Source organism: Pteronotus mesoamericanus, unplaced genomic scaffold (assembly GCF_021234165.1).
Source record: "Pteronotus mesoamericanus isolate MK-2021 breed Mesoamerican mustached bat unplaced genomic scaffold, CSHL_Meso_final contig_24, whole genome shotgun sequence".
Classification (NCBI taxonomy): Eukaryota; Metazoa; Chordata; class Mammalia; order Chiroptera; family Mormoopidae; genus Pteronotus; species Pteronotus mesoamericanus.
This window is the reverse complement of record NW_026555100.1, coordinates 23,984,564-24,006,513: the sequence shown is the minus strand read 5'-3', so window position 1 is coordinate 24,006,513 and position 21,950 is coordinate 23,984,564. Positions and strand designations below refer to the sequence as shown.

Genomic DNA, 21,950 nt, shown 5'->3' with positions numbered 1-21,950 from the left:
GAAGGGCCACTTGACAAGGAAGTCATTGGTATGGATCAGTGATGAGACTCATTAGAGCCTTTTCTCATGCTAAGCTCCTATGTTATCACTCTTCTTAGGTTTGTTTTTTTTTTTTTTTTTTTTTTCCTTGAAGGTCCTGAACAGACTGCAGAGGAAATATGGCTCCCTGTACAGGAGAGACAATGTTATCCTGAGTGGCACTCACACGCACTCGGCTCCAGCAGGGTATTTCCAGTATACCGTGTTTGTAATCGCCAGTGAAGGATTTAGCAATCGAACTTTTGAGTACATGGTCACTGGCATCATGCAGGTAGGCAGAGAACCCCAGACAGAGGCCGCTGTTCCTTCCCAGGGCACAGAGTTTTAGGAGTGTGCTGTGGAGACAGTCCCTATTGGATCTTGGTCTGAATGCAGTCTTAGCACCTACCACCCTTCCCCCTGCCTGACTGCCTTGTAGCTTCTGGTCCTGAGCTGTGGGGCTGTTAAGCCTGACGCATGGATTGATTGTTGAGCACGTTCTGTGGCAGTAAGCCTCATGCAGTTATCTAAAGAGACAGGGCAATTTGTATGTGACCCTCATAAACAACAATGCCCCATGCAGCCTGTTCTTGCACAAAGTCACGTGAAAAGATACCAGCCCCTCAAGGTACCAAAAGTAATTACAAATAATCCCCATCTTTCCTTGTGTTTTTCAAAGAACATAAAAGGAGATCTAATTTATCAATTCCACATTTCTTAAGTCCTCTATAGCAGCTTTAGACTGACATGGTGCTTCTACCAGTACCCCCAAACTTTTCTCCCATTTATGGTTTTGGTACCTGTTTATTATTCCTTTTTTTCCTGCCTTCCAGTTTATTATTTCCTTGTATAGGATCCTTGCTAATGTTTTCTTCTTCATTCCTTTGCCTTTCAGTGCCTTTCAGGTTTAGCCTCTCTCTACCTTCTCTTATATAGTCGCTGCCACCACCCACCCACCCCAAATCCAGAGATCCAGTTGGCAAAGGCAGAAATTTCTTTGCGACATTGTTTTCCAAACTGTGGCTAGTACTCTATAAATGGCTTTATGAAATCAATTTCATGGGTTGTAAGAAGCATAAAAAAACTAAAATAAAAAAAAATTGGAACAGATCCTAGTGCATAAAACACATTGTGAACTTTCAGAGTCTATATGTTGATGTGTGTTAAGTTATGATAGAAACTGTATAGCTTACTGTGTTTCTCAAAGTTTGAAAAACTCTTCCTTAGGGGGTGGTAGGATGGAGAGAGAAGGGAGGGTGGAAATACCTCTATGGTAACAAATCCTGTCCCAGGGTTATAGGAGCCGAGTCTCCCCTGTGGGCCATCCAAAATGGCCGACTGTGCCTGACTCAGCATCAGGGGCTGATCAGCACTGTGCTCCTCTGTACGCAGCACTTTTTCTATCTCAGACCGGAAGGTCATGTGACACCTCCAGAATGACACCAGCCGTGTGATTCTCCAGCTTTTGTCCTGTAGCAGGCATAGGTTGGAGACCAAGGAAATTGTCCACATGCCTCTCCTGTTTATATTGGCCAAGTCATTATCCCCAACAGGATTTCTAACTTTACAACTCTTTTTTTCAACCCACAGAGCATTGAGATAGCACACAAGAATATGAAACCTGGCAAAATCTTTATCAGTAAAGGAAATGTGGATGGTGCACAGATCAACCGAAGCCCTTATTCTTACCTACAGAATCCACTGTCAGAGCGAGAAAGGTGAGGAGGGTAATGATCAAAATGAAATTATGCATTTCCTTTAAGAAATAGCAACAAAATTAAGAACAGGGTTGTTACTTGATGAATATAGTGGGATCCTAAAAGAGTATTAAAGATAAATAATTTAAAAACATGTTTATAATCTAAGACAAGCAGAAATAAAAAGTGAATGTAGAAACACACACCAACCTACACATGTATCTTCCCATTGGAGGGCTGTGGGAGTCGGTGTGGATATTTGAAGGACTCCAGGCTTTGGAATCTGACAGCACTATAGTCTCGCCTGAGCTCTATCACTTCCTAGTTGGGAGATCTTTAGGATATATATGATGATGGTGATAAGTGATCTACTTACCTTAATTTATTGGCTCTCAGTTTCTTATTCTGTAAAAAGGAGATAAAAATGTGCATAACAGGTATTTGTTAATAAGTAACTCTCTTTAATTCATCTTAGTCCAAGTGAATGTGGAAGAGAGAGGAGATAAGTGAATTAAAAAACTGGAAGAACAAGAAAGAAAACTAGAATAACTGAATGGAACACTTAAGGAAGATGATTATTTTGTCCTAGTCCAACTTGACCACTTAACATTTTACATTTGTCTGCGTATTTTTCAATGGCTTTCAAAAGAGTTGATTTTTTATTTTTAGAAAATATAATTTGCTGTCCCTTGAAAGAACATGAAAGAACATTTTAAGTCACAGGTTATGAATGCTTTTGGTTTTGCATATTTCCTGGTATTTTTAAGAGAGTCCACTAAAATTTGATATGAGTAGAAATTTCAAAGAGAAATCCTTTCTGTAAGAAATTCATATTATATAACATTGTGTATATTACATAAAAATGTATATTTCATCTCCAGCTAGCCAATCTAATGCTGCTAACTCTGATCACAGTTGCAAAGCCTTTCTTTAGCTGAGAAATGAAGTCCTGGGCTCAACTCATGGGACTACAGCAGGTCAGGGAGCTTCAGTTACTGAGAATGCGTGTTGGGTTTTGTTTCTGTGCCAGCTTCTCCTGTTTGTGATACATGGTGCCCAGGCTCTGACATAAAACTGACTAAATTTCTTTCTTTTGGTGACTAGATATTCTTCAAATACGGACAAGGAAATGCTAGTCTTGAAAATGGTAGATTTGAATGGAGATGATCTGGGCCTTATCAGGTACTCTGTTTACTTTTATTTTTTAAAAATTCTGTCTGGATAACTTTTCTTAATTACAAGGGTGGGGGTGGGGAAGAGGTTACAGTAGTGGCCGTAGAGGATGAGAATAAGTTGAGTCAGTGCTTTCCAACATTTTTTTTATCTCGCGGCACACATAAACTACTAAAATTCTGTGGCATGTCAAAAAATATATGTTTTTGCAGATCTGACCAAAAAATAGGTATCATTTGCATTCAGTCACACTGAATCGCTGTTGTTGTATTGCCTGTTGTCACTTTTTTTATTTGACAACCTAAGGGAAAAGAGGTCAGTGCCCCTGACTAGTCAGGTATTGCATGTTTTTAAAAATTCTTGCAGCACACCAGTTGAAAATCGCTGAGGAGAGAGGTGAGAGTCCAGATTCAGAAATCAGTCATATCTGTGGTTCCGCCATGGGCTCCATGGCAAGGCTCTCAGCCTCTCGGGGTTTAGCTGTTCAGCTGTAAAACAGGGCTAATGAAAGGATTATATAAGTGAGGGATCTGGGTGAAGAAGTTCAGCATGACACCTGGCATTTGATATAAAGACTCAGTAAACATTAGTGCCCATGACTACATCAAGAGTTTATTTGTGGAACTTTCACATCTAGACAATTATCTCTCAGTAAAACAACAACAACAACAACAACAACAAAACAATCTGACCAACAGGGCAAATGAATATGGAATTGAGATTATTCACCCGTGTTTTCCTAAAAGGATCAAGTGAAGTCTAATGTAGAACAGTGCTAATTAGCGATGAAAGGAGAACTGAGACCTCCTAAAGAAAGCAGATGATGCAAAAGTACAACTTGGCACCGACTTTAGCACCTCTTTATAAACAAGAAGACATGGGTATTTTTTCCTTTGAAAAAGAGGCATTCACACTTACAGGTTATTTTGGTTATGGAAACTGGACTGACTAAGCGTGAGTAACAGTGCCAGACACCTCGATGTGTAGACTTTCCAATGATGCAGAAATGCCCTAAGAAAGTATGTGTTAGCACTTGGGTGCTGGAGTCAAATGTCTTGGATTCAATCTGGGTTCTTATCCTTCTTAGCTCTGTTACTTAGGCCAAGTTATGTAACTGCTCCGTGTCTCAGTTTTCTTATCTTTAAAATTGGGGGGTATGGAGAATCCTTAAAATTGTTGATAATAAGTGTTAGTAAAGGTGGTGAGGTTCTGCCAGGTAGAACAATGAAATATTTAAGTGAAAGTTTCTATGTAAGATGCACAATAAATTAAAAGTAATAAGGGGTGAATATAAACAATAGAGACTCTGACTAACAGTTCAGATACCAGGGTTGTCTCTGTTACTAGGAAGGGAACAGCATGGTGGTAAGGAATTCAGGTTTTAGGTATAGATTTTAAGACTTGAATTCAAGTCTCAGCCCTGCCACTTATTAACCCTGTGGCCTAGGAAAAGTAACTTATTTATTTATACCTCAAATATTCTATTTGAAAATGGGAATAATAATCTATAGGTTTGTGTGAAGATTAAATGAGATAATGCATGCAAAGCTCTAGTTTTGTGCCTGATGTAGGAAAAAAAGTTCCGTAATTTCAGCTACGAGGTAAGAAATAGAATAATACTCCACCTCTTCTGAAAACTCCATTATTGGCATATCAGAGTGTTTGAGTTCCTAGCATTGCAGTTACTTCTTTAGGTTTAATGTGAGAACACTAAAAACTCCCTGATAAAATAAATTTTATTACATGGGTTGATGTAATAGGACTCATTCTTCTATTAAAATGAATTAATCTACTAATGTTGCTATCTAACATTTAACTCATTTGACTTTCTAGAAGTCAGGTACACAACTGTGTGTGGGAGGTATGTTATGATAAGTTAAGTCATGGTCCCTATTTTCAAGGGTCTCATAATTGGGTGATTGGGAGAGGAGGCTCAACTAACTTCCCATTGTTTCTATAACTGCCATATATTATCCTTGACGTAATTGCTCCTACAGTTGCCTCTTGTTGCATAATGAAAATTGCTCTTTGCATACATTAAAAATGATCCACAACAAAGTCAAATTTGGGCGGCTAAAGGAACTCATCCACTACATGTAGGTGCCTGCTGTTGGAACCCAAAGTATGAGGAATTTGGAAACACAGAATCCCAGATATGCAGAGTGCAGAGATTATCTAGTTCACACTTCAGCGAAGGCCTAGAAAGGTGATGTGCCCTGCCCTGTGTCACAGCCAAGAGTATTTTCTTCACACTGAAAGCAATATTGAGACTCATAATTATTTCTTCCTACTTTCATTTTTGTGTCCATGTCTTCAATTCAACAAGTCTGCACCAGGCACCTAGCAATACTATGTGCCAATGCAACATTCCCAGTCCTTGGAATAATGCATTTCCTGGCCATGAAATCAGCAATCAAATACCTTGGGATCAATACCTGTATTCTGTACTCCTTGATCAAATACCCTAAACTCAATGAGACTCAGTTTCTACGTTTATCAAATATAAATTTAACATCTCTCTACACAGAAATCATTCATTCATTCATCCATTCATTCAATATTGTGGAATACATGAGTCATGAACTGAGCTACTTCATTGATAAGCAAAAAACAGATGTAGTTGCTACCTTTAGAGAACTTACAGTCTACTGGTAGAGACAAAGGGTATTCAAATAGTCACCCAAATCTATGTATAATGGATTGTTAAGTGTCGAGTACATATATGACTTAGTGCTTAATCAAGGGTTAACTATACATACATGCAAATCTATGTATAATGGATTGTTAAGTACTAAGTACATGTATGACGTACCTAAGGTTAAGGAAGGCATGTAGAGCTGTCTTAAAGAGATTTGACCTGGTCAGGGACACTGGGAAAGGCTTCCTTGAGGAAGTGGTAGTGGAGCTGCATAGGAATTAACAGGCAAAATGGAGAGTAGAAAAGAACTTTTAACACACATGTGCAAAGGTCCTGTGGCCCACTTGAGGAACTGATAAAAGTTCTGCTTAGCTGAAATGCAAAGGCCATTGTGAGATAAAGTTAGAGGTAGAAATTAGATACCATGATAACGATTTTGGTCTTTATTATCAAAGGGGATGGAAAAATCATTAAAATGTTTTCAGCTGTGGCTGGGAATGGAGGGCTCTTAAGGGTTAGGAAGAGTGATGATGACTTGAGGAATGGAATAGAATTATGTGCATGAAACTATTTCATAGACCGTTAAGTCCTCTACAAATGTGAGGCTACTATTTGCTCCAGTTGATGTAACGGAAATACTTTTATCTTTTCGCCTGATACTACCTTATGCAGAAACAGTAAATGATTGTTCTCCAGATGTGGAGAACATGTTTGGAATGTTTTGAATTCTGAATCAAAATGTAAGCGGTGTGGCATTTATAAAATCCCCTTTGAGAGTCTCCGGAAGGCACCGTAAAAAACGAGTTTGTCATCCAGTGGAGGTGTCTTGAAAGACGCTGATGTCGTAAGACACCATGTGTGGGCAGCGGCTATGATGAAAAAAAAAGAAGTTTCAAATGTCCGTGTCAAGGGAAAGTCATAAGGGCAGATGATCTGAGTGGCAGCTCTGATTGGTGAGAGCAACTTTTCAAGCAGTCACCCCTGTGCAGGTGGCTCTGGCAGTGGCTCATTTCCTCAAGCACAGTCCTGTGATAGGCTTTGCCTCACTTCTCTTTCCTTCTTTTGTTTCTTTGCTTCTGCAAAGTTTTCTTCCTTGAGTTTGCAGGACTGGCATGGACCCTTTTGTTTTCTTTCCTTTTTTGTACTCTGTCAGCCCTCTAGCAGTTGGTATGACATGGCTTCTGTTTGTCAGAGCTATAAGAAAGGTATGAGCAGGTGTTTGAATAATTGCTCTATTGTCTTCTGTTTTATATACTGAAAATCCTTTCATTCTTACAGAAAGGGTCATGTAACTGGGCCCTTTAAAGGCAAGTTTTAAAAAACAAGGACACTGATCTGTTTAACCTACTTGAACAATTTGTGTACATACTTAGAAAAATTTAATTTATGAAATTATACTAATTTATTCAAATGATATTGGCTTGTGGAACTTAGGTATGGTGTGTGTGCATATGTGTGTATAAATCTTCTCTACCATCCAAGACTATGACTTCTTGAGTTACAATGTCACACTCTCTATTTATTCCCTGTGGCTGTCTGCCACCTTCTTTCTACTTAACCCCACTCAGATAACATATGGGGAAACCTCAGTGACTGCCTTTCACTGATCATTCTTAACCTCTTCTCTTTTCTCCATCTCATCTTGTCTTTATACCTTTGCATTAGACTGGTGTGTGAAACCCTGGTCTCTGTTCCTACCTGTCACTGAACTTCTCTTTCCTGTTCTGCCCCTTGTGTGTTGCTGTGAATTTTGTTGCTGTCTTCCTGCTCCACCTTTCCTATCAGCTTCTCTGTGTTCTCTCCCGGGGAGCATAGACCTTGACTATACAGTGAGCTTTCATCCTGTTTCTGATCTATCTTCCTGCAAAGTGAAGGTGCTTAGTAAGGGCTCATTGATAACAATGATGACAGCTGGCTGATAACAGAGGTAAATCGTGCTTGTTCATTTAATTTGTCCCAAGTTTAGAAACTAGAGCCATAAAACTCAGTTATCGTAACTGGCAGAAGACATTGGACTTACTTGATTGTTTGGTATCTGGAAAATTCTTAATCCAAAGAGATTTAGAAGGTTGTTATTTTTTCCCAAGCTTTTTCCCCAGTATAAAAATAATATGTACTCTCTAGAGAAAACTTGAAAAATACAGAAAAGTAGAAAAAAAGAAAAATTAAGTCAGTTATACTTCATCAAGTCAACCATAGCTAATATTCAGGTATGTTTTCTTCTGTCCATTTATCTGTATGGGGCATATAATAAGAAATAAGCACGACTCAGAGAGGTCACCCAGTAAATGTGGATGCTTATGTGGTCTCTCTCACCCTAGGGACTAGAAACATTAAAATACTATGAACAAATATTAATGATATTATCTCCATGTTCTGAGACTATCAAGTGTTTTTTGTTTTTTCTTTCCCAGTAGTGACTATGTCTAATCACTTTTTTTTTGGTCTCAAAATCTATGTACTCTCATCTTAAAATAACTAACTCATTTCTCCGCAGGTTACAATTTGTATATGTGTTTTTCTATTACTTCTTTGTTCTTACACTTTAGAGATGCCACTTATGAATGCTGTGTAACTTTGATTTTACTCTGACAATCTTTTTCTTTTTAAGAGTAAGTTGAGTCTCAGATATAATGATTATTATCTATTTTTTTCTATGATTATGGATTTTTTTCTGTTGCCTTTCACTTTGTGCTTTTTGTCTCACTTTTCAATGCTGCTTCCGCTCCCCCTTTACCATTTTAGGGTTGCTAGGGGTTTAAAAAAATATTTAAGTGGCAGATTGTACCTCCCAAAGCTGGCTACAATAACTCTCATCTCAAATATTCTATACAAAGCTGACTGTGATGTTACTCATCGAGAAGTGAAGTTGATTTCTCTGGCCCTTGAAACCTTCCTGGCCCTGGGCCTGCTTTGCTGAATAGAAGACAGAAGAAGTGATGCTGTGCCAGGGCTGGAATCTTTTTTTTTAAAGAAGATTTTATTTTTAAAGAGCAGTTTGAGGTTCACAGAAAAATTAAGCTGAAAGTACAAAGATTTCCCAGGTATCCCTTGACTCCCAACATTCACGCCCTCCTTCACTATCAACAACTATGAACAGCTCATACCAGAGTAGTGTATCTGTTATAAATGATGAACCTGCATTGCCACATGATCATCACCCAAAGTCCATAGTTTATATTATATTAATAGTTCTCTCTTGGTGTTGTATCAAGGGTTTTTTTTTCTTTTGAATCATCTGGTAAACCTGGGACTTGATAATGTCTATTAACATTTTGTTACATAGCCTTTGGGACATTTTCTTAATCACATTCATATCTTTTAATTTTAAAAAGTGATACTTTTTTGTATATGCAGTTTGGAAATATTTTTTCATATAGAGATGCCTTATGAATATGTTTCAATGCTACTTAGTGTTTTTTAAAATCACTGTTTAAAAATTGCTGTGTTCTATTATATGTATGATAATGTGTTCAGCTAACCAGCAATCATTTGATATTCAGTTTATAGTTTTTTCCATTATAAAACACACTGTAGTAAACATTCCTGAACACATATCTTCTGTATCTGCTAATGGCTTCCTTAAACTAAATTCTTAGAAATGGGATTGCTGAGCCAAAGAGGAATGCTTATTATTAAGGCTGTTCTCATGAATTGCCAAATGGCCCTCTGAAAAGTTTTGCTGGTTTACATTCTTGCTACCAAAGCATGATCTCTTGCCAATCTTGGTGTTTCCCGTGCTCTTGCCAATTTTGGTGTTATCATACTTTACAACTATTGCTAAGAAATGGACCCAAAAAGCCAAATCACTATTGTTTTCCTTTTTTCAATTTCTAATTAAGCTAAATTAAAAAAATACTTTTATTGACCATTTCTTCTTTTACTTCTTTTGATAGCTTAATCAATCATTTAAGCCACAAGAATGTTGACTGTAGTAACTTAACAGGATACACCCAAACCAGATACCTTTCTAATAACTTTATCAAGAGGGGATTTTTTTCATCCAGTATTTTTGAAGATAACAAAAAAAATAGTTGCCAGTGTATTTATTTCAGTTTATGCTCTGGAGCAGCGATGGTAGAAAGATTCTCCAGGATGCTGGCCATCAAGTTCATGTGGACTTTCAGAAGGACCTCTCTGGCTACCACTCATTGTCCTTCTTTAACCTGAGAAGGCTGGTTCATTGCTTCTGCTTGTTTAGAATTCAGGCCACCTTTTAGGTAAAATTCTGCGATCAGTAACCCTTCCAGTGTAACGCAACCAGACACCTTTTGCTCTTCCCCAAACAGTGTGTAGTAGGGCAGGTGAGGAGGACTGGCCATAAGGGAGGTGAAGAAGAGGTGTGTTAATCAGGATACTTAATGCCAAGTGTCGCAACGGACCATGTGAAATTCTTGTGGCTTAACACAGTGAAGACGTATTTCCTATTCACACAAAGTCTGATGAAAATTGGGTGGTCCTTTTGTACACATGTTGTTGGCCAGAGCTATTCACATGCTCTGCCCTATTCCCATGCTGGTAGGACTGGGAAATAGAGGGGCACATGGACAACCTTAAAATTAGTTATTTATTCTTTTAATTTTATTTTTCAATTATAGCTTACATTCAATATTATTCTGCTTTAGTTTCAGGTGTACGACACAGTGGTTAGAAAATTATATACTTTAGAGTGTAGCCCCCCGGTCCTCCAACTGATGCAATGTTCCATGTACCCACCCATCCCCATTCATAGATATCGTGATATCATTCTCTATGCTGAAACCTGTATTTCGGTAACATCTGTCTTTTGCTTATCAATGAAGTAGCTCAGTTCATGACTCATGTATTCCACAATATTGAATGAATGGATGAATGAATGAATGATTTCTGTGTAGAGAGATGTTAAATTTATATTTGATAAACGTAGAAGCAGAGTCTCATCGAGTTTAGGGTATTTGATCAAGGAGTATGGAATACAGGTATTGATTCCAAGGTATTTGATTGCTGATTTCATGGCCAGGAAATGCATTTTTCCAAGGACTGGGAATGTTGCATTGGCACATAGTATTGCTAGGTGCCTGGTGCAGACTTGTTGAATGAAGATATGGACACAAAAATGAAAGTAGGAAGAAATAATTATGAGTCTCAATATTGCTTTCAGTGTGAAGAAAATACTCTTGGCTGTGACACGGGGCAGGGCACATCACCTTTCTAGGCCTTCGCTGAAGTGTGAACTAGATTCTGTAACTACCACTTTGTATTTCTTAATCTCTTCATTTTCACCCAGCCCTCCCAATCCTTTTCCGCGTCTAGCGGCTAGGATTTGACATGTGGGTATTTTGTTAGCCCTCAAGTCTCTGCCCCAAGAGGGCAGGGTTTTCTCATTTAATTATTTCATGCCTCTACATGTAAGTTGAATATACACAGGTTGAATATACACTAACACATCATATATTTTAACATTGTATTAATCTTATGAAATATATATACACGCACACATTTAAAACTTTGTATATCTTTTTCCATCATTATCATCATCTGTAGAAGTATCAGTATCAGCAACATCAACATCATCATAGTGATGATTTATTCCATTCTTTAGTGTAGACCAGTCTTTAGACTTTAGCAATTTAGATGTATTTGTTTCTTTAATTGTCAAATGCTGTGGGGTAGATACTACTATTATCTTTATGACACAGGTTGAAACATTGAGGTTCAAACAAATTGAGCAACTTATGTCTTACTCTAGAGCTACAGTCATAGCCACTAAAACATATGACCTCTGCATTAATTTCTTAGGGCTGCCAAAACAAATTACTATAGACTGGCAGGCTCAAAGCAACAAAATTAATACTCTCACAGGTCGAGTTCAGAATTTCAGAATTCATATGTTGGCAGGGTTGGTTAGTCTGGATACTCTGAGGGAAATCCTGTTGCATGTCTTTCTGGCAGTTTCTAGCAATTTTTGGCTTGTAGACATATAACTCCATCTTCACATGAGCTAATTCTTCAAGTCTCTCCATGTGTCTCTGTTCCTTTTCTGTTATTATTAGGTAACCAGACATTGGATTTAGGGCCCAACCTAAGCCAGTGTGATCTTACTTGCTCTTTACCTTAATTACATTTGTAAAAACTCTATTTCCAAATAAGGTCACATTTTGAGGTTCCAGTAGACATATGTTTATCCAAAGAGCTCCCATGTTATAACACATCTTGATAAACACTACCTTTGACTAGACATACACTATCCTCTTTCCCTTTTGGTGGACATTTAGGTTGGAGATGGTGACAACTAGCACATAAGACCTTGGTGTAAATCACACATAGGCCCTCCCTTCCCCAGGATGACTGAGGTGTGTAGGTCAGTCAGCTGAGCCAGGGCTGGATTTCAGCTTCCACTTACCTTCTCTGTAAGTCACCTTTCTGCATGAAGGATATGGTGGCTCAGGTCTGAGAGAAGGGAACCTAGGGTGGGTTTGTTACTATTTTAGAATATTTAAGAAGCTTGATTTTTGCATTTGACTTTTTTAATGTTTCAGAGTAGGAAGCACACAGTGTCTGAATTAAAAGAGGCCCTAGAAATTTTTTCTTCCAAATGCCTCAATTACATAGGAGGAGAAAAGAATTATGATATTCTATATTAACTTGCTGCCTATTGTTTCACAAAGCAGAGTTGAAAGGTATTGTTTTTCAGTTTCAGGAAACAGAGATCCAGAAATTTTAACTAACTTTGCTACAAACTAGGATAAAAGTCTCAACTCTCTTGTGTTTCCTCAGTACCTTGATTGTATCATGCTGATTCATGTCGAGCCCTGCTTCCTCTTGTAAATGCCAGCTGTGACATAATCATTATTTTAAAATGTTTATTAACAGGGACATATTCATTCTTTTATGCCTGCATTCTAATTTCTTTTGAAACTACCTAAAACTTTCTTCCTCTCTTTTGAACTTGGCTTTGATGAATACATTTTTGACCAGATAAAACATGTGAGTACAGCCTTCTTAAATTAAAATGACCACCTTTCTTTATATCTTTATACATATTCATCTATTACCTTAGTACTTTTGTTGCTGTGACAAGCCTGATATTTTAACAGCATATATTTCAAAGGGCGGAGGAGGAAAAATACAGCATCTTCTTATTCTGAAATTTAAATAACTTTAATACTTACTTTTTTATTTTTTTGTACAAAAAAGTTTAATTTTTAAGGCCTAAAATAAATGAAAATAACTCAATGAAATAAATAAGAATTCAAGTTTGTAGTCTAATTAGTAGACCAATATTCTTAGCATTTGCTTTCTCCACAGATAATCATTGTGGTTTCTTGATGGTATAGGATACAGCTGACTCCTCTCCATGTTCCTTGGGGTTTAACAGAGTGCCAGCCACACACTTGGTTAATAAGATCATGTTGACTGAGTCACACAAGCCCCATCTCTTTGTCCTTATGCATTCTGCTCTGGCCACAGTGACTATCCATTATCTGGACACATTGCACCTTGTCCCACCTGCATGCCTTTGTAATGAATGACTTTTCCCCAATGATCCCTTTGCTAGGTTCCTATGCATCTTTTAAGATCCAGCTCAAATGTTGAAATCCTCTGTGAAACATTTCTTAAGGGCAAGATGATGCCTCATTCATCTCCATGTCCCCAGCCTCTGGCACAGAGTCAAAGTTAACAAAATGTGTATTGAATAAGAAAGTGAATGAACAGAGGGACAGAGCCAGTGTCCTATACCAGAGAAGAACATGGGCTTTACAGCCTGGCAAACCTGGGTTCATAGTCCTGCTTCTTGGCTCACACCTGTGTGACCTTGGTCAGGTCACATCATCACCCTGAGACTTCTTTTCCTTAATTGTCAAATGAGGACGATGGTAGCATCTGATACAATGAGTTCTTGTGAGAATAAAACAACATCCTGTTTGGAAAACCCTTTACCTCATGAGTGCTAAATGATAGTCAACATTGATAATACTGCTCCACAGTTTTACTTTGATTGCACTGGGGAGGCTGCAGTCTGGCTCAGTCTGGCCAGCCTCACTACAAGCGTATTAGATGGAAGTATTTTGGCTGGGGAGCCATGGAATTGTCATGGCCACCATCCCATTTTTAAAGAGGTTAAAACTACAAACAAGCAGACTCCAACTAACTGGAAAACACTTCTTGAGTAGAACTTCCCCTGGAACTTAAGTTTTAGGGGAAAGAGACAAACCACAAAACATAAACTAATATAAGCCTTTTTAAAAATATAGAAACCTTGCAAGTAAGTTCTCGGGGATGACCTTGGACCTACTTTCAACCTACACTTCCATACCTTTGCACAGTGGCAAATATATACCTTGGGGACTGAATTCAGCCTACAGGCTGGTGATTTGGCCTTACACTGTTTAAAAAAAACCCCTGAAATGGGTATCAAGATGAAATTAAAACCGTAATGAAAGTATTCAAATCTATACCAATTTAGAGTGATGAGTCTAGTAATTTTCCATATAGCTATTATTAAGCTTCAGTAATTAGCAATATTCTGACATTCTGTTCCATTTTGTTTTGCTAGATTATTTAAAAGCAAATGTCAGATATCATATCATTTCACTCATAAATAAAAAAATAACTGCAATCCATTATTACAACTAACAGACTCAAAAATTAATTTCTTAATAAGATCTAAAACCCAGACTGTGTTGTTTTCCCAGAATGCATCAATAAAGTCTCTTACAGTTACTTTGTTTGAATCAGAATCCAAGCACAGTTCAGAAACTACATTTGTTGGCTCCATGTCCTAAGTCTTTTAATTTGAGCAGTTCCCCTCCTTTGTTTGCATGCCATTTATTTCTGTAAGAATTTTTAAATAGATAAGTATTTCTCAAACACATGGGTTTGTAGTTTCTCCTGAAAAGATGGGAAGGTCCGGCAGCCCTGGCTTACACTCGCATAAGGCAGTGTGGGGCTGCAGCACCGTGTAGACGGCAGCCTTGAGCCCGCGCAAGCGTCTCCAGACGACCCGAGCCTTCTCCAGTCCCTGCTGCGTGAACCAGTTTACGGCATTTGTGTTGCCTACGCAGCCCCCGTGGGCGGTGTGCTGGCCACCTCTGACCTACATATTCTTCTGTTGGGCAATGAGAACTGAGTCCATACCTTTTTCCACCTGGTGGAGGTTTGATCCTACAAAGGTCACTGGACAGGGTGTTAGAAGACCCAGCCTTGGGTCTTGGTCCTCTATGACAATTGGGCCACCATTTCACTTCTCTGAGACAACTTGCAGAGTGGTGTTACCAGCCATCTCTCAGGGTTGTTTTGAAGTCGAAATAAAGTAACAGATGTGACATTGTATAGAGCTCTACACGTAAGTGATTAGTATGCATTAGGCTACATTGAATTATGCATAGCATCCTCCTTCACACCTCCATGCGGGCGGGCGGCGACTCTGCTGTTCTCTCTCCCTGGAATGCCCTTAAGAATTAATTGCTAGTCATCTGCGGCCCTCAAACATTTTGTATAACCTTTGTCACACTGTATTAAAGCCATTCATTTACATCTTTGTCTCTTTAAGATTCTGAAAGTAAACTTCAGTTTATTCAGTGTTTAGCACACAGCAGACTCTCAGTAAATGTCTATTGAGATAGATTGTACTGATTTGAATAATTATTTTATGTGTCCCTGTCTTGGAGGACAGTCAATGTCTATACAATTCTTTAGTTATATCTGACAGATGACAAGTCTTGGCTCTTGCTAAAAGCTGCTGCTGATGAAATATTTACACAAATAGTTTCATATCTTTAAGTAAATGATCCAAATTCTTGAGTATACTCTAAGTAATTTGAGCTCATTAAGCATGAAAGAACCTAAATGTGGAATGCTTATCATTAAATATTTTTTTTCTTCCGGGGAAGACTTAAGCTCCCAGTCATCATTTTTGGCGCCAGTTATCTTACTCTCTTCATTAACTTAGGGTTTCTTGCTCTGTCACAGCTGGTTTGCCATCCACCCAGTCAGCATGAACAACAGCAACCACCTTGTAAATAGCGACAATATGGGCTATGCAGCTTACCTTTTTGAGCAAGATAAGAACAAAGGATATCTACCTGGACAGGTGAGAATTTATGTTTTTGAAAGTTTAATCTTCATTCATTCAATCTCATTCATGCAATATTCAGAATAGCTCATTCAAAATTTCAGAGTAAAGTGTCATATGGACACTATCTACTGATATACTTGAATAAAAAGAATTTTCCAACTTCCCTAGTAGGGAAAGAATGTTCAAAATGACCAAAAATTTTGTGTCAGAAGCCACTTAAATTGATGGCTTCATAAAGTTACAATTAGTTGGATAATGGAGGGCAAGTTCCAGATTTTTGCAATATATTGTAGTTTTTTATCAAACTTGGAAATGTGATAAACTGTTGATGTTTACTTTTGTTTTCAGAGTTACAAAAGTATTAAGCATCTTTTTAATGGTGTTAAGAACCTGAGTGAGGGCAGGTGATACAGCCTTTTCAGCGGTCCAGACTTTCCTCTGAATGGTAAATTTCTTTCAAGGACTGTGTTCTACTTTCCTGTAATAAGGCCTAAATCAGAGACAACCCTCATTCATCAGACTTGTTTGTAACTTTGAAACACATTGAGTGACAGGATCAGATATAGGGGCCAGGAACCCAGCCCTGTTCACCAGGAAGCTATTCAGATCTCTATAATTAAAGAGACCACAGAGAGATAAATGAGAAGAGGGACCCTGCTATGCTTGGCACCAGTGTCTAAGCCCTGAATGCAGAAGAATATATGATGGGATGAGAGCCCCAGGCCCTTGACTAGAATAATGCTCTGTCACAAAGATATTGAGCCCGTGAACATTTGGTCTGATTTTTTAGTTCCTTTCTCAACAAAACTGTGTTTTTCATTTTAGCCTGTGTTTTAGGGGAAACAAAAGGAGGTTTTCATTTATGATCACTGGCTGGGTGCTAGGCACTTTGAAATATATTATCTTTTTAACATGACTTCTGATATTTGCTTACCTCTCTTTCTAAGAAAATTTAAGATGTTTAAGAAGGACTGGTATAAACAAACAAAATAGAAATGGACTCAAAGATACAGAGAACAGAGTGACAGCTGTCAGAGCGGGGAGAGGTTAAGGGGTGGGAGAAAAAGGTGAAGGGATTAAGCAAAAACTAAACAAAGCAAAACTCATAGACACAACATTATGATTACCGAGGGAAAGGGGGGTGGGGGCAGGTAGAAGAGGGTAACGGGGGATGAATGGTGATGGAAGGAGACGACTTTGCGTGGTACACATATAATACAAAATACAGATGATGTGTTATAGACTTGTGTGCTTGAAACCTATATAATTTTATTAACTAATGTCACCCCCCAAAATTCAATAAAATTTAAAGAAAAATAGTCATTTGGAATATTTCCACTCCCATCTCCTTGAAGAAAAACTAGAATGGTAGACCAGTGGGTTGAGGTTAATGCCTTGCACAATTCTAAAGGTTATGAGTTGTTACTTCTGGTTGAAGAGAGTGAAAAAAGATGCAGAAGCTCAAGTCTGGATGGTGGATGCTGTATATAGGTTCAGTTATGCAGCAGGAAAATCTGGATTCATTCTTCTCTTTTTAAGCCAATAGGATATTTATTTTTAAAGGGCAAATTCTCCTTGGAGCTCTAGGTACACCCGAGACAAGATTGCCCTTTCATCGTTTTGTAGTTTGTTGCTGCACCCGCGTTCATTGTCAAAATGTTTCTATCTGAGGTACAAATTTGAAACTCTCCTGCTTGATACAGCTCTATTGATGATTGGAATGTCATGACTAATTAATAATATGTACACTGACAGCAATGTGAGCCTTTTCAGGAGTAAAACATTTTCTCAGAATATTGTACGTCCTTCTTTTTATATTGTGCAATGATTTCGAATAGTTTACCAAAGTGGATTGAATGCTTGCATTTTTAATTGAAGTCATGGGAAGTAAAGAATAAAAGACAATTGGCTGTTTCCTTTGGCAGGGACCGTTTGTAGCTGCTTTCGCTTCATCAAATCTGGGGGACGTGTCCCCCAATATTCTCGGCCCACATTGTGTCAACACGGGAGAGTCCTGTGATAACGCCAACAGCACTTGTCCCATTGGTGGGGTAGGTAATTATGACAGGAAATCTTTGTTTTTGTATCTCATGTATATTTTGTGTTTAAATAGTCATCATTAATTTGCAAATATGTTTTCCTCAAGAATACTCTGGCCTACTTAATCTCTATCATCTGCTCTTCTCAAAAGCACCCAATAAATTTCAATGGGATAAAATCATAATTTATAAAATTACAAAGTGAAGCTTTTTGAATGGTGAGACAATGTAGTAAATAGTAGAGACTAAATATCCTTCCCTGAACTTGGACGGTCTGCAACAGTTTGCCTTGGCATTTCTGCAGTCACAAGTTTGTACCCAAAACTGCTTGCCTGAGCCATTTCTCACTGATTATGAAGTCTATAGATCTCTTAAAACAACATAAGATCAATTTTTTCTTTTCAAGTTACAAAATCTTGCTGTAAAAACTCAAACAACATGGAGCACAGAGTAGTAAAAAATGAAAGCCTCTATTCACCTGCCTCCCGTGCCATCTCCGTCCTTTCCAGAAGTTACCTATGTACTATCTTCCTATGTATTTGCATATGCAGCCATAAACAATATTTTATAACATTAATTTTTTTATTGAGTTTTCCACTTGATTTATCTTAAATTTTTTTTTTATGACTATATATAGGTCTGTGTGGTAAGTTTCAAAGACAAACAAGGCTGTACCATCATTTATTTAACTGCTTCCCCTCCTCCCTGAAGCTCATTTAGATTTTTCATTTAAATAAACAAATGCTCATTTCTGGATTCTTACTCTTTGTATTTAAAGAACATTTCACCTGTGATATTAGTGATTAAACACTATTTCCAGGCTATTTCTGTTCCAATCAACCTCACCCAATGAGCAACATAGTTTTAACTATTATACTTTTCTAGTATATATGACTATTTTTATATAGAAAGTGTTCCTTTATTGCCCTTTATTTGCAAAATTTTCACACACTACTCATTCAGAGTAGCTTTGATGATTATTTATTGAATCCCAAAATTCATAGGTGAAATGCTTAAAAAGTTATACTTATTTGTAATAGAATAGTATGCATCAACTAATTTAATGTCTTCTGTTGAAATACATAATTTGAGGAAAAGCTCATAACATAATGTTGAAAAAAATCAGGATTCAATATTGCATATGCATTATGATTGCAATTTTGAAAATCAATGCATCATAGTAAAAAGACAAAGTGAAACACATTGAATTGTCTACTATGGTTTTCTTTTTTTGGTATTATTATAAATAGGTTTTATTCTAGATATTTTTATTTATTATTTTTTCTATTTCTACATTTTTTTCCCTACAATGAGCATAGTTTACTTTATAATCAGGAAAAAATTATCATAAAATCATACCCCTTCCACAACAGAATTCTGTTTTTCTCTGCTCCCCCCCATACATTGAATTGGTTTCCAGCCTGTTTGCAAAATCGAAAATGTTTTCTCCTGTCTGATTGGATCAATTTATGTCACATGTCCATCCCTGGGCTAAAACAGGTGTTGGGGGAATGGTATGTGCTGACTGGCTTAGGCTGGAGCTCCTGACCGGTTTTCAGCAAGGCCCAGGGCATGGGCACAATCGCGTTATACTCATCGTGCACTAGGAATGGGAACATTGTTTGCAAGGGGTGGATTCACGTAAGAAGGAGAGAGAGGGAAATGTGGCAAAAGTTTCATGTCTTCTGCTTCATTGTGGTTTCTTTAAAAAAACTTTTTAAGTTTAGAAACTGGCTTCAATTTTTTTTTTTTTTTTTTTAGGAATTGATATATGCTTGTTAAAAATTCAAACAATTTATAAAAGTTCAGAAAATGAAACTGTAAAGGAACACCGTCTTACCCAACAATTAGCCAGTTAAAATTTTAATGGACTTCTTTCCAGACATCTTTTTGTGCATCCATCACATATATACATGTAAAATTTTACATAAGTGGATCATGTAATTTTAGTGTATAATTTGCTTCCTCATTTCCAGTAAATATACTTTAAAACATCATTTAAAATCACTCGGTAATTTTCAGTGTTAAGTACTATAGTTAACCAGTCCCTGCTGATGAGTATTTTCTTTCCCTGACTTCTTCCTCCCTTTACACTCTTTCTCCTCTCTTCCCCCTGCCCCCTTCCGACAAGCATGCTATGGTCACTCTGCTTCTCAGACATATTTTTCACAGGAGTGAGAGTGTCATCTTAGGCCAAATTCTTAAAGTGAGTTTGCTGTCAAAAAGAAAGAGCCCCGACCATAGGCTCTGCCTTGCCCAGATGCTCCCTCAATCACGTGCCCACCCATTGTGCCCAAGCGACAGTGTCCCCAGTCTCTCACCAACACCAGGATTGTCAGTCTTTCCATTTATACCAACGCACACACAGAGTTCTCTTTGCCGCTTAAACTTATATTTGATTATTTGTGTGATTGAACATATTTTTATGTGGAACATATATTTACATTTCTTTTTCATGAATTACCTTTTTCCATCTATTTCATTATGTATCCATTATGATGATTTTTTTACTTTTATGTTTTTCCAGCTTTTTTGAGATATAATTTACAAATGGCATTGTGTAATTTTAAGGTTACAATGTGATGATTTTGATATACATATGAGATTTTTTTTTACTACAAATAAGAGATAACCTAATTCAGTATAGATCAATCAAAAACTATTAATAAATATATTTTTTCTTACTGACTTTAAAGTTTCTAATATTTTAAAGTCTTAGTTTGTCACAAAGAGTGCCATCCCCTTCTCCCCCATTTACCAGTTGTCTTTCAGCCTTACTTATGTTTTGGTTTTCCATGTGAATGCTTAGAGTGTTCAAGTTGTCAGATTTATTAAGCCTATTCTATATCATTTTAGAAGAGTCTTCCATACTCTTAAGACTTTAAAGTATATTCACTCATAATTGTAATACTTTTGGTTTCATTTATAGTATTTAAATATCTGATTAACCTAATAATTTCCTGATGTAAGAAATAAGGTATGGAGTCAGATTTATTTACTGATATTTTTCCCCCAAGGGTCAACTAGTTCTTCTAGTATAATTTTAACCACATTTCATTTAAGGTGGTCATGAGCAAGAGCCACAGGCAAGAACAAGCAAGCAGAGACGTGTGCAGCTAGTGGAGACACGTGGCTTTAGGTCTTAGCTACCTGTATAGCCTTCAACAAATCCTCTAACACACCTGAGCCTCATTTTCTTTATTTTTAAAAGTAGGTGCTGGAGTAGATGATTTCTAAAGGTATTCACTACTCCAATTCAACAAATGATTTTGTTTCTCATAATATTTAAATTGACAGAGTGTCTAAAAAGGAAGTGCTAGAATGTGTCTTAAAAATATATTTACTTAGATTCACTTATAATTTTCCATTTCTTAAAATAATTGCTTTCTTCGCTGAGAACACATCATGTCTCACTTTGTTCCAGTCCACCATGTGCATGGCTGCGGGGCCCGGGCAGGACATGCTCGACAGCACTCAGATCATAGGACGGACCCTGTATCAGAAAGCAAAGGTAAGCTGGGCATCCAGCTTCTTTCGTCTTCATTTAAAAGTGTTCTTGAAAATCTGCCAACATTGCTCATGAGGAAGTTGATCATTGTAAGGAAGACAACAAGAGCTCATGCTAGACCAAGGACTCTGGAAGAGGAGATGCACTTGCATGGCAGTTAGGAAGGTTGCTTTCACAAACCGCTGCTCTGACTGCCCCATCCAACTGCTCACAGGAAGTGCAATGAAAACCAAGTCATCAGGAAGGCATTTTACTTCAGCCAGAGTGGTTGCTTCGGACAGTGAGATGATAGATAGATTGTAGGGTTTTCAATTAACGTGGTATCAGACATGACGAGACTTCCAAAACCTCGGAAATCAATCAGGGCTTTGCCTGCCAAATCACTTAGCCATTTCTTAACTTTTCCTTCAGTGAGGAGGCAAAGCTGAGCAACACAACTCACCCTATTGCAATTTGGATTCAAACAAGTTCTAGAACCTCATCTCCAGTGAGATTACTATGATTTAATCTACCTTCCTCCCTATCCTAAATTTTATCTTCCATTTTGTTCCGTGTTTTGTGTCAGCTTCTGTGGAGACAGATTTCTGATTGAAAAGGCAAAGGATGAGCTCGAGAGCTGAGATGTCTCTGATAACGAGAGTCAAATCTCTTCCTTTTTATAGCTTACTTATACCTTTGTTGTGCACGCACACATATGTGTTTACGTGTAAGTAAATATTTTGTTCCGAGGGTTGTAAAGTGTTTCAGGAGCAATTAAGGAAGAACAAAAGCACCTTTAAAACCATCAGACACTAGCCAGCCCTAATTGCTGCGGTTTCTT

General features: G+C 37.6%; 1 protein-coding gene across 2 annotated transcripts in view; it reads left to right on the top strand.

Moving 5' to 3' along the window:
- The window catches only part of ASAH2 (N-acylsphingosine amidohydrolase 2), a 63,066-nt gene that overhangs the window by 9,463 nt on the left and 31,653 nt on the right, over positions 1 to 21,950 (top strand). For both annotated transcript variants that reach the window (XM_054572455.1, XM_054572454.1), the window contains exons 4-9: positions 134 to 310; positions 1,609 to 1,736; positions 2,820 to 2,897; positions 15,478 to 15,598; positions 17,509 to 17,634; positions 21,047 to 21,133. In XM_054572455.1, the coding sequence (XP_054428430.1) occupies positions 134 to 310; positions 1,609 to 1,736; positions 2,820 to 2,897; positions 15,478 to 15,598; positions 17,509 to 17,634; positions 21,047 to 21,133 (717 nt within the window). The remainder of the gene's footprint in view (positions 1 to 133; positions 311 to 1,608; positions 1,737 to 2,819; positions 2,898 to 15,477; positions 15,599 to 17,508; positions 17,635 to 21,046; positions 21,134 to 21,950) is intronic.